The sequence below is a fragment of the Culex quinquefasciatus genome, chromosome 2, assembly GCF_015732765.1.
Source record: "Culex quinquefasciatus strain JHB chromosome 2, VPISU_Cqui_1.0_pri_paternal, whole genome shotgun sequence".
In the NCBI taxonomy this organism is placed as follows: Eukaryota; Metazoa; Arthropoda; class Insecta; order Diptera; family Culicidae; genus Culex; species Culex quinquefasciatus.
In genome coordinates this window covers 155,151,924-155,168,679 of record NC_051862.1, presented here as the reverse complement: position 1 = coordinate 155,168,679, position 16,756 = coordinate 155,151,924, and the positions used below count along the sequence as shown (strand labels likewise).

Genomic DNA, 16,756 nt, shown 5'->3' with positions numbered 1-16,756 from the left:
AAATAATACATTTACCTTGAAAAATCTTATTCAAAGAATTTTTGGAAACACAAAAATATGTTGTGTCACGCAACTTGTTGTAAAATTGTTTTTTTACGCATTTAGTTTTTGTAATAACTCCTGGTGAAAAAAAGTGCTCTACGTAATCGGTCTTTTTTTTAATTTTAATTTTTGTATTTTTTAATCCAGCTGAAACTTTTTTGGTGCCTTCACTATGTCCAAAGAAATCATTTTAAATCAATAGTTTTTCCATATAATATTCCATACAAATTTGACAGCTGTCCATACAAAAATGAAATATGAAAATTTCAAAAATCTGTATCTTTTGGAGAAATTTTTTGATCAATTTGTTGTCTTCAGCAAAGTTGTAGTTATAGATAAGGACTATCTGTCGCAACAATTTTTCAACTTAATTTTTCTATGTAAAATCGAATTTGCTATCAAAAAGTACTTTAGTGAAATAAAGTGCACCATTTTCAAGTAACTTTTTTGAAAATATTCGCAGTTATTATTTTTTTTAAATTAATGCCCATGTTTGTCCACCTTTTGAAAAAAATATATTTGAAAAACTGAGAATTCTCTATATTTGAAAAACTGATAATTCTCTTTATTTTGTTTTTTTTTTATTATTATTTTGTTGATACGACCCTTAGGTGCTGAGATAGGGCCATGCAAAGATTAAAAAACAGGAAATTTGATGTTTTCTAAGTCTCACCCAAATTACCCACTATTTACTTATGTCCGATTTTCAATGTTAAAATATGAAACATTTGTGAAATTTTCCGATCTTTTCGAAAACAATATTGACAATAAATGTAATCAAGACTTTCATTTCAAAAGGACCAAACATTCAATATTACATCGAAAAAAGAAGTTTAAAATTTTTTTGACCAATATTACGAGCTATTGCGAGCTTTATGCTCGGCTAGAGTACGGTCAACCAAGCTAAGCTAAGCTAAGCTAATATTACGATTTTTTGAAAAAATAAGGTGGATTTTTTTGAAAAAAATCAGACTGCTGCCAAATTTGTATGGAAAAAAATGGACAAACTATTGATACAAAATGGCTTCTTTGGGCATACTGGAAAATCCTTAAATGTCAACAATATTCAAAATTAAATTCGTTCAAACATATAATCAGAAAAATTTCCGAAATAAATTTGTTTTAAATAAAAAAAAAACTCATTTAATTAAAAAAAACAAATTCAACATTGTTGCATGCGTGCATGTTGTTCCTTCTGCCGCCAATTATTTTTTCTCTGCCCAGCCTCCTGAATGTTTATCATTTGCCAAACATGTAAAAAACACAAACACGATATTATACCTCGAATTTTTTTATACCCCATATTTCTTTCTTTGTACTACATTCTACTCGGTATTTCACACCACCCTCACCACCACCACCAACCACCGAATTAAACACACATGGACACAAATAGGTAATTTCCCTTAATTGAGTTTCGTTTACGCGCGGGGGTTTGTTGTTGAAACAACATCCTTTTTCTCTGTTCAGTGTTGTTGTGTTGTGCCGTTGTTGCTGTTGCGTCAACAATTTTTGGTGAAAATTAATTTCACTCACTCTTTGTGCCTTGTGGCGATTACACGTTGTTTTCCACACAAGGACAAAAAAAATAGCAAAAACAAAAACGCCCACACTCATCAACTCTCAATCGCACTCAATCTGTGACCGCGGCAGGAAAATCGAGTGTTTTTCATCAAGGTTTTTCCTGCTGCTTGTCTGCTTTTTTTCATTGTTGTTGATGATGTTCGTATGGATTCGATTGTGATTTTTTTATTATTGGGCACACACGTGTGACGATTGCGTGTTGATTGAGGTGTATCGATGACCGGTTCGCCCGCCTCCAGCCACTGTCGCCACTTGTAGGACAAAAGTGTAAATAATAATTGGTGCTTGAAATTGATCTGTGAAAAGTAGGGTGAGGGATGCGTTTTGGGATTCTTGAATAATGTTTTGAATACAACAAAAAAAAACATTTTTAAAACAAAAGAAACACATTTTAAAATATTTTTTATTTGTACATTGGATAACAAAAATATAAAAACAGCTTTCTTTTCCAAACATAAAACAAAAATAATTATGCAATTGAAAATTTCCACATCAAATCGATCAGTTGAATTTGACATTTCTTCGAAACTTTCAGGACTGATTATTTGCCACTTTTGAGTGACAACAAACAAATTTCCGCTAAACAAAATATTGCTCAACAGTAAATAATTTTGAAATTTTATTTCCTCCAAAAAATCTAGGAAATTTGAACAAAAAATAAAATACATGGAAAACGATCCATACACGAAAAAAAAAAGTACCAAATTCCTAAATTCTAGGAATTTTGCCACTTTTCCTTATCTAGTAATCGGGTTTTTTGGATTACTTAATGAGGAAAGGAGGCAAAATTCCTAGAATTTAGGTATTTGATACTTTTTTTTATTTCAGTGTAGTAAATATCGCTGGAGATTACTCAAATTTGATCATATCAAGGGAAAGATTTCGTGATTTTTTATAATTTTCAACTAAATTAATATAATTTAAAATAAAACTATGGAAAACACCAAAAACAACACCAGTTCCAAATTCAGTAAAAAAAAAAACAAATTATTTGATGTCACCAAAAAAAGATGTCAAAAATCAGTCCTAAAAGTTTTGTACGAATTGGAAAGGTGGTGTGAAATCCGGCTTGTCGATTTTGCGTGGAAAACATCAACTGCAACAGTATTTTTGCTATAATTTTGAAAAAAAAAAACAGTTTTATTCAAATTGTATTCCCCTTATTTAAAAAAATTGAAATTCGTTGCTAAAATTTATTCAAGTTATTTTTAAAATATTCTTATCATTATACACATATTACAGGTTTTCATAACTATTTAAATAATTGTATTTATTCGGATGATGCTTGGTCAAGGCGAAGGCATCATGGTTCAATTTTTTATTCTAGGGTGAAGATTTTTTTAAATAATGATTTAAAGAAAACATATCAAAAACGGTCAAACTTATTTTAGCAGATTTGAAATGTGCAATCGAATAAGATATTACAAATTGTATGATAAACTGCAACGTTTTCATGTTTGTGATATTGTTATACTAAAATTTAATATAAATGTTTACTTTTTGCATTTAAAAAAAATATTAGGAAAAATAGCTTTGCAAAAAATCATATTTTCAATATTTTTAAGGACTTTGTTGAACAAACGACGTTAAAAAGAAGTTATTTTGTGAAATTGCACCAAAGCTCCAAAGCTTTTTAAAGTGTTTGAGACAAAAAAGATTTGCTTAAATGAAAAAATGTCACGAAATTTTGGATGAAATTATTACTTTTCCTGTCATTCTTGAACGACGAAATAGCTGTACTTTTCTGTACCAAAACTAACAGAATCGAATAGCAACACTTTTCAAAATAAATGCTGAAAAGTTCTACTTTTTAGCATCGAAATGGGTGCTGAAAAGTTGAACTTTTCAGCACATGTTTCGAATAGTAACAATTTTCAACATTTTTTTGATTTATTCGATTCGACAAAATATAAAAATATGACTTAAAATTTCACTCAATGGGTGTTTTTCGTAATTACAAAAAATGTTGTATGGAACTCGTTGCAAAACTTTATTTTTTCAGCACTCTTCGTATTTATCCAACTCGGTGAACCTTGCATAAATGTACGACTCGTGCTGAAAAATCCTCTATTTGCAATTTGTTGCATAAACTACTATTTTCATCCACACGTATCGTCATGTTTTTATTTTTGTTTTCTTCCAATAAACAACAATACATTTAAAGTGTATTTTAAGAACTAAGAAAATATATGCATGTAATTTTCAAAGAAAATTAAGTTTTCACAAAAATACCTTTTATCTGTACTCAATTCGAATTAATATCATAATTCAACATATTTTTGAAAGAAGCTAAATAAAAAATTTTTCAAAAAAATCTTAATATTTTTAATAAACCCAAACATGCTAAAAATGATTTTAAACGCAGGAGAATGTATTTTAATTTGATTTCAGTTGATTGCACTTGAATTTTCATTGAAATTTTGAAGTTTATTGTAAAAAATTTTTTCTTGCCCCCTGATTTTTCGGGCCAATTTTGAAGGGGGGGGTGACAAAAACTTTTAAAAATATTTGTACCAGCCTAAGGGTTTCTCTACTTTTAAGCAAAACAATTTGTCATTGCACTTTTTGATTTCAATGATATTTTGTCAGTTAATTTCTTCTGCCTATTTTTTTTTCTCTATTTAAAAAAAACTTTATTTGCAAATTACCAATGCACAGTGGTCCAGATGTCAAAATTAAGTGGAAAATGGATTTTCCGTAAAATGATGAAGTTTTGGTGTCTTCAGAAGAGTTGTTACATATGAAAAGGGGCAACTTTTGGTTTGGTTGGAAATTAGGGTGGTTCAATATTAGGGTGATTTTGAAAATTTAACTTTTCAGGGTTTAAATGATAATTTTACATGGATACCCAAAATATGACCAAAAATCAATTATTCGACACTTTGGGTCAATTCTGAGGGCAGATTCAGAATCAGCGGGCAAAATAACATGAAAAAACATATATTTGGACAATTTTCGAAATTCGTTAGGGTGGTCCAATAAGGTTTTCCCTTGAAAATCATACTTTTTCACATGAAGATATCTCGAGTTTGAAGAAAAACTCCCCTGAGATTTTTTTAGCGTTTGTAGTGCTGGATCTCCTCTTTCAAATGCAACCTGTCGCTTAAAATTTGGCTTGCGCCATTTCGAGATATTTAAGTTTTAAATTTGCATCTTTTTTACCTTAAAATAGCTGTAACTTTTGACCCTTAAGTCCAAATTGACTTGTCAAACAATAAAAATATTTGTTTTTTAGAGCTCTCAGAGTGCCCCCAATACCATTTTCTCTAAAACTTAACCCTGAATTGCCACGTTAAAAAAACTGATTTTTGAAGGTTTGCTCAGATGCTTTCTATAAATTTGGTCGTAGAAGGCTTAGATTACGAGATAAAATTTTGGTGTCTTCGACAAAGTTGCTTGGATTGGATTGGAGCCCAACAACTTTCTAGAAGACGAAAAAATTCCCAAAAATATTCCTGAAAAGTAAGAATTTCAAAATCACCCTAATAGTGAACCACCCTGATTTCCAACCAAACCAAAAGTTGCCCCTTTCCATATGCAACAACTCTTCTGAAGACACTAAAGCTCCAATTTCATCATTTTGCGGAAAATCCATTTTCCACTTAATTTTGCGATATGGACCACTGTGCAATGCATCGATCAACCTAGCTGAGAAAAAAAACTAATTGTTGGACACAGAGGTTCAGATCGCAGAATAATATTAAAAATTGAATTTTCTGAAAAAATTGCAATTTTGGAGCTATCTTCGGAGTTGTTGTTAAATTGTTGAAAATCGAAAGGGGCAACTTTTTGCTTGGTTTAAAATTGTAAAATAATGATGAAAATCAAAAGAATCCTAAAACATAGCCAAAAATCATAACTTTTGCCACTTTGGCTCAAATCTGAAGGCAGATAAAGGCTCAACAGGACAAAAAAAAATCTCCTAAGTTTATTTCTGTGTTTGTTGTGCTGCCTTTCGAAAAATTTAGGTATTAAAATTGAATAATTTCTATTATAAAATGGCTGAAATTTTGACCAATAAGTTCAAATTTCATTTTTCATAAACGGAAATGTTCGGTTTTAATACAGAATTAATCCACTCAATTTTTTTGTGTTTACTTTGATGTTTTTAATAATATTCATCGTAGGAGGCCAAGATAGCGAGAAAACTTTCTAGAAGAGATAAAAAATCCTGAATTCTAAGATTATTTTTATCACCTAGATCGTAAACGACCTTAATTTCCAAACAAGCCAAAAGTTACCCCTTTCCATTTGCAATAGCTCTGCCTAAGTTGACCTACACAACTGCACAATTTTTCGGAAAATCCAATTTCGAATTAGTTTTGCGATCTGTTTGACTGTTCATTGCTTAGCCTATATTTTGTTGCTGATATGTAGCCTTGCAAAAAAACATACATCTGGAGTGTTTTTTGAAAAGGTCCTATAAACAAAACTTTTAATTTTAGCTTTTTGGGTGTTTTTGAAACCGCCTTGAGTCAGGGATATTAGAAAAACACCCAAATAGCAAAAAAATAAATTTTTGTATATAAGACTTTTAAAAAAATACTCTAGAAATAAAGAGTTAGCTGTTTGATCCACTAAGCCCTCATTTTAACACAAGGTTATCTTAAAGTTTTGAACCGATTGTCATTTACAAAAAGTAAAACTTTAATCAAATATCTTGTCTCGTGGATTTTTTAAAAGAAATTAAAAAAAAACTAGTAACGTTTTAAAAGGAAGAATTCAAATTAATTTTATTATTACCTAAACTGACATTTTTTTCTTTGTGTTTTTCAAAATCAAAATCAAAACCAAAAAAACATTCAACCACCCTACAACCCATCGAAACCGTTCGCCAACATTCGCATCTCTTTGATTGAGTAATTTGACGCGTCCTTTTTTTCATTCCGGAATGGGACGGTATAATAAATATTCATTCAATTTCATGGCGCCCAGCTATGGGGAACTTTTTACTCATTCGAGGACAAAAAAATGCCAATCGCAGCGCAGCATTTCCATAGAAAAACAAGCTTTTCACCACAACAGTCCAGTTCAATCACACACTCTCGTTTTGGGAGGGGTAAAAAAGCACTTCATTTTTTCACCTAGGTCGAAAGTTTTTCCACGTAATGTTGTTGTATTTCACCCTACCCAACCACTCACTAACACCCACTTTAGAATCCACCTGTATGTGCGTGTGTGTTCATGTTTGTGAGTGTGAGTTTTTTTTTCCGTTGGAAAGTCCAATAAGTTCACAATTCGAGAGCGAAATTTGCCCTCTGCCAATTCATAACAAGTTTAATTAATAGCTTCTATTCCACCGTTTCCGTTTTCCGGTTCGTTTTTTTTCCCTTACGTTCATTTCGATCCGGGCAGCTTCTCTGGCCATTTCAGACCTTCACCAACTCCAAGGGTCACCAGTGGCTGATGGAGCACGAGTACAGCCACTTTGACTCGACGGCGGACCGCGAGGAAAAGGACGAACCGGCCAAACCGGTCAACGTGTACGAGCTGCTGAGGGCCAGGGATGGCGTAGCGGGGGAGGACGCGGACGGAACGCCTGACCACATCGAGTTCGAGTGGATGACCACACCGTGGTCCGAGTGTTCGCAAACCTGTGGGACCAACGGGAGCGGATATCGGGTGAGTGTTGGGTGAAGGTTTTAGTTAGAAATTTTTCGATGATGAAAACGAGCTTACAAGTGGAATTAACGAAGTCAACAAGAAATATCCCAATATGTCTGGAATTTTGATCAAACGTTGGACTATCATTAAAAAATAGGATAAAAAAGATAAATAATTTTTGAAAATAATGTGCTTTTCAGATAAATGTATTGCTTTTACCATAACCAACTTGTTTATAAGAGTGGCTCGACAGAACAGTCTTTTCCTGGTCGCAATCAGGCCTCAAAACAACCTCCATTTATTTGGGAGCGATTTGAGCAGACCTTCCGCAAAGCATTTAAATTTTGTTTAGGAATTTGTAAGGAAAAACCAACTTTTTTGTTGTTTGATTTTTGTAATTCTATTTTTTCAGCCATTTTTTGTGAGAAAATTTTAAAAAAAACTTTCCCGAAAAAATATAGTCCTATCTTGCTCCTGGACAAAGACACAAGCTGTTCATCTCAAAACTTGTCTAAAAATATGAGAAAGCTGTAAATTTATCCAGGAAAATAGGACCATACTTTCTTCGAGAAAATTACTTTAATTGCATCGCCTTCGTCGATAGAAGTAACGTTATTGTTATCGAAAAATGTACAATAATAAAGGCGAAAATTGTTTTTTCCTTCTCAGATATTTAAAAGCTTGTACTGAAACCATATTTTTGAAAACGTTGAAGTTTAAAAGTATTAGTAATCCAAAAATTTCACAAAATACCCTGCAAATACTCAAATTTGCATAATTTGCAATATGAAGATCAAATTAGATGCAATTTTGTAAAGATTTTTACTACATATTGTAAATTTTTTTTTCATGTTTAACAATAGGTAAACTGTGTTTTCACTAAATCCCAAATTTTCATTATTTTCAAAATGGGTACCAAACGATGCAACCGCTAGATAGATTTTCATTTGTTTAGGGTTTCAAATGGCGCAATGTTTTGCAAAGATTTTTGCTAAATTTGAGCAAATTAGTTTTTAAACTAAAATATTCACAAAATACCGGTTTTGCAAAATCTCAAATTTTACTGATTTCAAATATGAAATTTTTAATTGTTGAAAAATTTAGTTTATTTTACAAAACCAGTTTAATTAAAATAAATTATTACTTACACTTTGAATACTCGGATCAGTATGCCATTTTTGCCAAATTTTTAAGTTTTATTTAAAGGCCAATAAACCAAATATTCATTTTATGCATTTGGGGTGTTTCGAAATTTCATTTAGTAGAGGATATTCAAAAACAATCCAAAGGCAGAAAGCACCTCAGATTTAAATACATATGCAGATTTCAGGATAAACAAATTCCGTGATTGACTGATATTTTGTTAATTCTTATTTCAACAGAAGCTTGCCTGTAACATTGTAAAAATCATTTTGTGATACTTGTTGTTCCAAAAATTTTAAATTATTATTTTTAATCCCACTCCCTCGACCATGACCAGACACGAGGAACAAAAATATTCAACAGAATTTATACAACCCTCATCAAATTTTTTGAGTAATAATAAAATTTTGTGTAAATTTAAATATTTCACACACAAAACATTAACGCAGCAAAATTTAAAACTTAGATAATCGCAAATAATTAAAAAAAAATGTAAAAAAAAACTGTATTTCTATTTTTTTGTAATTGGGACATTTATATTCAAAAATATGTTTTATCAAGAGCTTTAATAAATAGAGAAGTGTGTTTTAAATTGTATAAAATATCTTTCTTTAGAATGCGTTCATTTAAATAAATTATCGTCGTCCAAAACATGAACGTGAAAAAAGTACACAGAAAAAAAAATGATGGTAATATTCATCAGGAAATGGTAATAGATTCTGTGTCAAAAAAAAATGATTAATTTACCCCAGAAAATGATGAATTTTCATCAGTATTTGATGAATATTCATCAGGTTCACATTTTTACACATTTTTTATGTAATATTACTCAAAAAAAGAGGTAATATTTAACCTACTAAGTTTTCAACATTCCAAAATTCAACTTTTTTTTTCTGTGTAATTTTTGAACAAATTGATTTTTTTTTATAAAAGTTGTAAAATCGATTGTATATAAATTGGAATTTATTTTAAAACGCATATTTTTTATGCATTATTTTTTCAAATATAAACTTTTTAATTTTACAGCAAATTTTGATTACTGAGACCATAAATCGTCAAAACGTAAAAGTTTTGGAAAAAAATATTTTTATAAATTCATTTGATATTTTGCAAATTATTTAAAACATTCTAACTGTACTGATGTAAAACGCATTTTATGATACTTTTAGTTCAAAAATTTCTAAAATCAGACTTGAAATTTGAAATTAAGTTTACATAACTTTTTTGTCCCCTCCCAACCTTGACCAGAGCCGAGGGACAAAAACTTTTAACAAAATTTGTACAAGCTTTATTGTAACTCAATTATTAACAAATAAAACTTAATTGAATTGAAACAACAGTCAAATACATTCCGTAAACATGTATCATAAATGTATATATATTTTTTTTTTTTTTTGATCAACAATTTCAAAACAACTTTTTATATTGACTCCTGATTTTGTTGAAGTTTTGCATGGTGAGGAGTTTATAAGCAAAAAAGTATGGTTTCCAATAAAATAAATTATCGAAGGGGATCGAACAAACGTGATTAAAATTATTGCACCCAGAGAGTCGACCAGAAATAATTTGAAATATAAAATAAAGTTCATTTAAAATTTAAAAAATGGCAAAAAGGAAATAATCTAGTATTTTTAAAATTCAAACGAGATCAGCTGATACTGAAATAAATATCGTAGATTGATAAATAAAGACATCTATAATTATATCATTCTTGAATCAAATATTATTTATAATTCTCTTAATCTCATTTTGAAAAAAAAACGAATATTTATTTATATACCCATATTCAAAGAACAGCCCTGCAATATTGAGTGAAAAAATTTGCTATGTCAAATTGGCTTGTTCTGACATATATTGTTAAAAAAGGAATCCAAGCTAAAATAATCCCAATAATCATCGGGCAGGTAAATTTATAGTACTTTTTCAGTAAAAAAAAAGCTAAAACTATAATTTTGTGCTTCTTTTATCTCTAAACTCCCTAGCTCAGAAATATTTGTATAAGGTTTTTGACATTTCGCAAGTTTGAGAGTGTAGATATTGAAAGGCAAAGTAACAATTATGGGTGTGTAGTAGGGTGACAATAAAAAAAATCGACATCAGGGATACCCCCTTATTCGAATCCGTAGGCAAAAATAAGCAACTGTGAACGTTTTGAGCAAAATCGGTTAAGGGTCAAGGGTCGTTTTTTATCGTTGAAGTTGATGAAATAAAATCTTATCATACAAAAACGTCTTCTTAAAATCGCCAATAACTCGTCAGGGTTGATTTGGATCGTTTTGCGGTCTTCAACAAAGTTGTTTGTCATAAAATTTTATATAAGAAACTCACACTTGACAATGATCCGACACAATGTTTTTTCGAGTTAAAAATTGACTCTTAAACCTTAACCGATTTTGCTCAAAATGTTCACAGTTGCTTATTTTTGCCTAAGGATTCGAATAAGGATTAAGGGTATCTCTTACGATTTTCCAGAATTTTCATTTTTTCTTGTTACCCTAGAAATCTACAAAAACAATACTTATTGTAAAAACTTATGGTAAAATTACTCCAATCACTAAAGTTCTGATGACAAAACTAATCCACCCGTTTCCTCCCTCCGACCCTCCAACAGCTCCGCTCGGCCCACTGCATGGTCAAGCTGGTCAACTCGAGCCACACGGTGGACAACAGCCTGTGCGAGGACGCCGGCCTGCCCGTGCCGGAAACGGTGGAAAAGTGCGGCAACGTCGAGTGTCCCCGGTGGGTCTCGACGGAGTGGTCGCTCTGTTTGCAGTCCAAGTGCTTCACGTGGCACACGGCCCTCCAGAAGCGGGACGTGTTCTGCAAGTTTGGCAACGTCAGCGACAGCGACCTCTGCGACGAGCAGGACAAACCCGTCACCAAGCAGGAGTGCTACAACGAGATGTGCAAGGGCGTGTGGCGGGTCGAGCCGTGGTCCGAGGTAAGGCGCCAGAAAAGTTCCTCAATATAAGATGATATTGACTTTTTTTCTCACCTGTCTAGTGCAACGCGGCCTGTGGTGGCCAAGGCATCAAGTACCGGATACTGCAGTGCGTTTGGTTCGGCACCAAGAAGCCGGCCGGCAACGCCTGCAAGGACCAGCCGCGGCCAGCGGTGATGAAGGTGTGCAAGGGACCACCCTGCATCTCGAACTGTGAGTACAAATTCAGTATTATTTTTTCAGAACAATTCGTTGATTTGAATTAGTATCAATAAAGAAAAAAGCGCGAATTTATAACAAACGGAAAACCTTTTTTGAACAATATGTAGACTATGTGACAAATTCAAATTCAAAAAAAAATTGACATAGGAGTTCCTTTCCAAAAATATGTAATAAGGCTGATTTTTTTATTTGTTGATCAAAATATAAAAATCATATCTCTGGAACGGCTGAACAAATTTCAAATCGCTGCGTTGCAAAATAAAAGTGATTAGTTGATTTGAAGGTCTTGACCAAGAGCTCACTGCTGAAAATTTGTGCATAGGGGGGATGCAAAATCGAGGCGTGCATAAATGAGGCACAGAGCTTCGGGGATTTTGACTACATGGGAGAAATTGGGTATAATCCTAAAAAAAATGTCAGTTATCCATTGCAATTATAATTACATGAAAATTTTCTCAAAGATGAGTTTTTTCCTGCAGTCAAAACAATAACAAATAAACTTCAAAATGTCACTCTGACACTACTTCTTTGGTTCACCCCCCGTACGACGGGGGGTAACAAAAAGTACCTAATTATAGGGTCCGAGACCCAACACATTTTTTTTGTAGAAAAAATATTCAAAAATACTGATTTTGTTATATAGGCATCTAATGATCGGGAATTTCACACATTTTGATAGCTATAACACAAATTTTTGAAAATACTCAAAGTTTACACAAAAGTACGTATTTTAGGAAATAAAATATTAAAGATATCAGTTTTTTACATTATGGGTATCAAATGATTGGGAGTTTTTCATACGTTCAAAAGTAATAACACATTTTTTTTAAATACTCAAAATTTTCACAAAACTACGTACTTTCGAAAAAATACTCAAAATATCAGTTTTTTACAATATTGGTATCAAATGATCGGGATTTTTTCATACATTTCGATAGTCTTAATATATTTTGTGAAATACTAAAATTTTTCACAAAAGCAAGTTTTTTTGCAAAAAATACTAAAATTTTGTATTTTTTTTTTCAATGTGTGCATAATTGGGAAATTGGGATTGGGAAATTTTCATACATTTTTATAGATTTTTTTGAAAATACTCAAAATCTTCACAGAACTACGTATTTATGAAAAATATTCAAAATTTTAGTTTTTCTCTATATGGGTATCATATAATCGGATTTTTGTATGAAAACTGAACTGAACTGAAATTTTTAGTACTCTATTAAAAAAGTAGCTTTGTGAAAATTTGTTAAGTGTTTTAAATAATTTGTGTTAATTTTATTGAAATGTAAGAAAAATCCCGATCATCTTCAAAAAAATAATATTGTTTTATGAAATGAAACACTTTATTTTTTTTATTCCACATCAAAGGTACACTGAAATTCAACCAAACAAACATTTTTTTAGATGGTTATTTTTTCAGCTTATAAATTATTTCCGTTTTGTCAATTGAATTCCCGACTTTTTCCCTATTTTCCCGTTTTTTCTACAAAATGGCCTTCCTGTCATTTTATGTTATTGTTATGTGTACTCAAAACAATTTTTTATGTGCAAATAATCATCAAGAGCTGTTGGTACCATCAAACAAGCAAGAATCCAGATTTTCATCAAAATAGAACCACTTCGTCCACCACACCACAAGTTCGCCTATTTTTCGAAAAATGAGAAAACCCTCCAAGCTGGATTTTCAACATACTTGAAAATATTATACATGGGTTACTCCACCTCGTACGTATCATTTCTCGAAATCAACTTTTCCTGATTAAGATCAAATTTGGAGGGGCTTATTACTAAACTCTAACTTTAAAAAATTAATATGTCGTGAAATATAAGGAACACGATGGCGAGGTCAAAACTTTAGTTAAAATGCTCGTGAAAAATAAGTAATTAGTGTTAATTAGCGCATCACAAACTAAAAACAGTTTTTAATTTGGACTAAATCAGTAGAATCTACGTCCAACTTTCTTTATAATGAATAATAGATCAATCTTTGAAAATTGAGTTTTTTTTTAATTTTCGCGAAATAGGCAAATTTTGGGGCTTTGAAGGTGGTCCCAAAAAGGTAGATTTGGTTCGATTTAGATGAAAATCAAAATCCTCACTTATTTTGCGAAAATTCCGTGAGAAATTATATTTTTTGTTAATATTGTGAATAACTTATTTTCAAACTCTCAGAAATTGGATTTGAAAAAAGTTTTCACTTTAAGAAATATCCCCATAGTATGTAATTTTAATTTAATTAAGCATGTTACTGCTAGTTTGCATTGTTGTATTGTTTTGTCAGGACAAGGAAAAAATCACAACTTACTCATTCACTTTTTGTTCATTTGATGATTTAGATCGCTTTTGTTGTTTTTGGAATATTTTCAGGACATTATTTTCATTTTTCAAAATGCGTTTCATCATTTTCCTCACCTTAAGGTGACGACTGCCATCATTGTCACAATTCTCCGATTGGAGTTATACATTTGGTTACTTGTCAATATTCCTTCTACAAGTAACACGTGTTGATACTTTTGTTATGATTTTCCTAATACTTGTTAAGTATTGAAAATCGTCATCAATCAATGATTGTCAAACATAAAATTATTTTAATTTTAAGGCACATTTGATCAAGAACAAAACAAATTCAGTGCCTTCAAAAGGTTCATCCAACAGCAGAAAATTCTAATTGAAATAAGTACAAAGCATTTGAAAGCAATGATCCTTAGTTAATGAAAATTATAAAAAAAAAAAAATACAGAAATACATTATGAAACCCAACAAAAAACAGAAGAAAATCATTTCATCATCTAATTGAATAATTTATTTGCAAAAGATGTTCTAATATTTTGGCATGTCTGGCACATCGACGTTGTCGTTCTATTTTGTCGCACGACGCTTCTTGACGTTCTGTTTGGTCTTGCATAAACAAAAACGAGGGAACGCAATGAAAACAATAACAAACATGTTTTGTTTGGTTGACCATTCTGTGAATTGTCCCAAAGTTTGGTTGAAGTTGGTTGCCGGAGTCCCGAGTTATAATTACAAATGTTTACGGTATTCGGGCAAGTACTTGTGTCAACGCGTTCTGACCTGACATTCTTCTGGACAGTTGTCGTATACAGCAATTTTCATGACAAAACATGATAAAAGTGTTAAGTTGAGTGTTTCATATACTTTTATGATACCGATGGTTTTCTTTTCCCTCTCTCTCTTTCCAGTAGCCGAGTGCAAGGACTCGTCGCGGTACTGTAAAAATGTAAAAACGATGGGCCTCTGTAGACTGCACCGTTACCAGCAACAGTGTTGCAAAACCTGTAGGTTTAACATTTACAACTAGAGCCATCGCTAAAAAAACACACTCACACAAAAAAAAACGAGGAACCAAAAGAACAACAACATGCAGCGGATGCGATAAAAGATGCAGTTGAACAAGCGCGACGCGACGACAGTTTGTGTTCAAGCCATGATCTGAACTTTTAACGCTGAACCGACCTAACTTATACATGAAGCAGAGAAAAAAAAAGAACAAACCGAAATCCTACCAAAACGACTTTGTACCACAAAAACTGAGAGCGTCAACGTTGACTTCCCCCCTGGGTGGAATGGAAAAGGGGAAGGGGGAAGAATTTCAAAGCAGGACTATTGTGTATTATATATTGATATGTATTAAAATTCAACTCAAACAAAAGAGAGGGTAAAGCCAATGAACGAAAACTGAGTATATTGGGGAAAAATATGTCATTTACTGTGCTTTAACAGATGAACAGAATATTTAGAGTTAGCTAAGCAAACACAGGTGTAAATATTTAACTAAAAGAGTAAATGAGAATTAAAAATTCGAGCAAGATATTAGGATAAACGAGAGGAAACAGAAGGAAAACACTACCGATAGCAAATAATAACTCTAAAACGAGCGATTTACCGATTTGTTTTCTATTTTTGGCTTATTCCACTCTTTTTAGAAGATCAGTAAAAATTGCCAAACAAAACAAAAAACTCACACAGACACTCACACACATTGTTGCAGCAGTAACGAACGTATAAACTAATGAAAGTATTTTTTCAACTAAGAGAAAAGCTACGAATCGTTCCTCCGACAAAACAATTTAAGAATAATACAAAAACAAACACGTAAACCAAAAACAACGCAGCAAAAATTCTGACGTTCGTTTAAGCGGGTGCATTTATTAAACAAACAAAAAGAAAACAAAAATACTCTACGCGTTTAAGTTCTCTTTCACACGATACTCAATCATTGCAGTTTAAATTTTTATCACACATCAAACTCATGTACATTTTAAACCCAAACACACACACACACACACGTTCGGAAACTCAAGGACGAATTATTATACTCATTCTAAGAACGCAACCTCACTTTTGCAAAATCCTATTCTATCACACTCACTCACTCCCTCACTCACTCACACATACAACCACTTTTAAATGGACGATGGAGCAGCAAAGCCTAACTAAAACAACACTTCAAATTACTGAAATACCATACCCTTAGTCTTACATTCTTAAAACAAAAAAAGTTTAAGAAAGCGATACTCGAAAATTCAGTTGAACAAACAAAACCAATTAAGTCCTATCCCTAACCAATCAAGCAACCAAAATTGTGATCACCTTATGTAAAAAGCGATAACGTAAATAAATTCTGTTGAGTTTTCACGGGATATAGAAAAGCAAAACCGTACCACCCACACAAAAACAAACCGAGTTGTTAATTTTGATGAGCTGGCGAGAGTCGAAAAAATGTTGAGAAAGAGTTGTTAACGTAAATGAAATTGTATCACCAAGTGATGGAACATCCGAGCCGATCATCAGTTTACCGAAAACAAGTTGAGTTTAAAAAATGGTTATAAAGGTGCAAAAAAAAAAAAATATTCCACAGAAATTGAAAAACAAAAACAAATTTAATTTGAAACGTTGAAAATGTAAACTTTTATTCGATTTCTTAACTTCAAAAAAAAATATTTTAAATCAGCGTTGAAAAATAGTACGTCATTTGTGAATGACGCTTTTGTGAACATTTTTTGTAATGCAGAAAAGTTGTATAAATAACTCAAGGTTTGAACTCTTGCGTTGCAAAACCTTGCAAAAAATTTGCATTTGGCAAATGTACAACAGGATTACGTTTTTAATTTCAAATAATGTACTTAAATTTCGTTTTGTTAAACTATTTTAGGTTAACTTCAATTAATCTACATCCTTGATCAAAACGCTTTGATTTTT

General features: G+C 31.8%; 1 protein-coding gene across 4 annotated transcripts in view; it reads left to right on the top strand.

Annotated features, from left to right (window-relative positions):
- Positions 1-16,268, top strand: part of LOC6038718 (protein madd-4) — a 423,565-nt gene extending 407,297 nt beyond the window's left edge. For 2 of the 4 annotated variants that reach the window (XM_038258279.1, XM_038258275.1), the window contains 4 exons: positions 6,982-7,248; positions 10,985-11,314; positions 11,377-11,527; positions 14,737-16,268. In XM_038258279.1, the coding sequence (XP_038114207.1) occupies positions 6,982-7,248; positions 10,985-11,314; positions 11,377-11,527; positions 14,737-14,855 (867 nt within the window). In that variant the 3' untranslated portion in view covers positions 14,856-16,268. The remainder of the gene's footprint in view (positions 1-6,981; positions 7,249-10,984; positions 11,315-11,376; positions 11,528-14,736) is intronic. The other 2 variants (XM_038258278.1, XM_038258276.1) reach the window with 2 other exon arrangements.
- Positions 16,269-16,756: the final 488 nt, after the last annotated feature.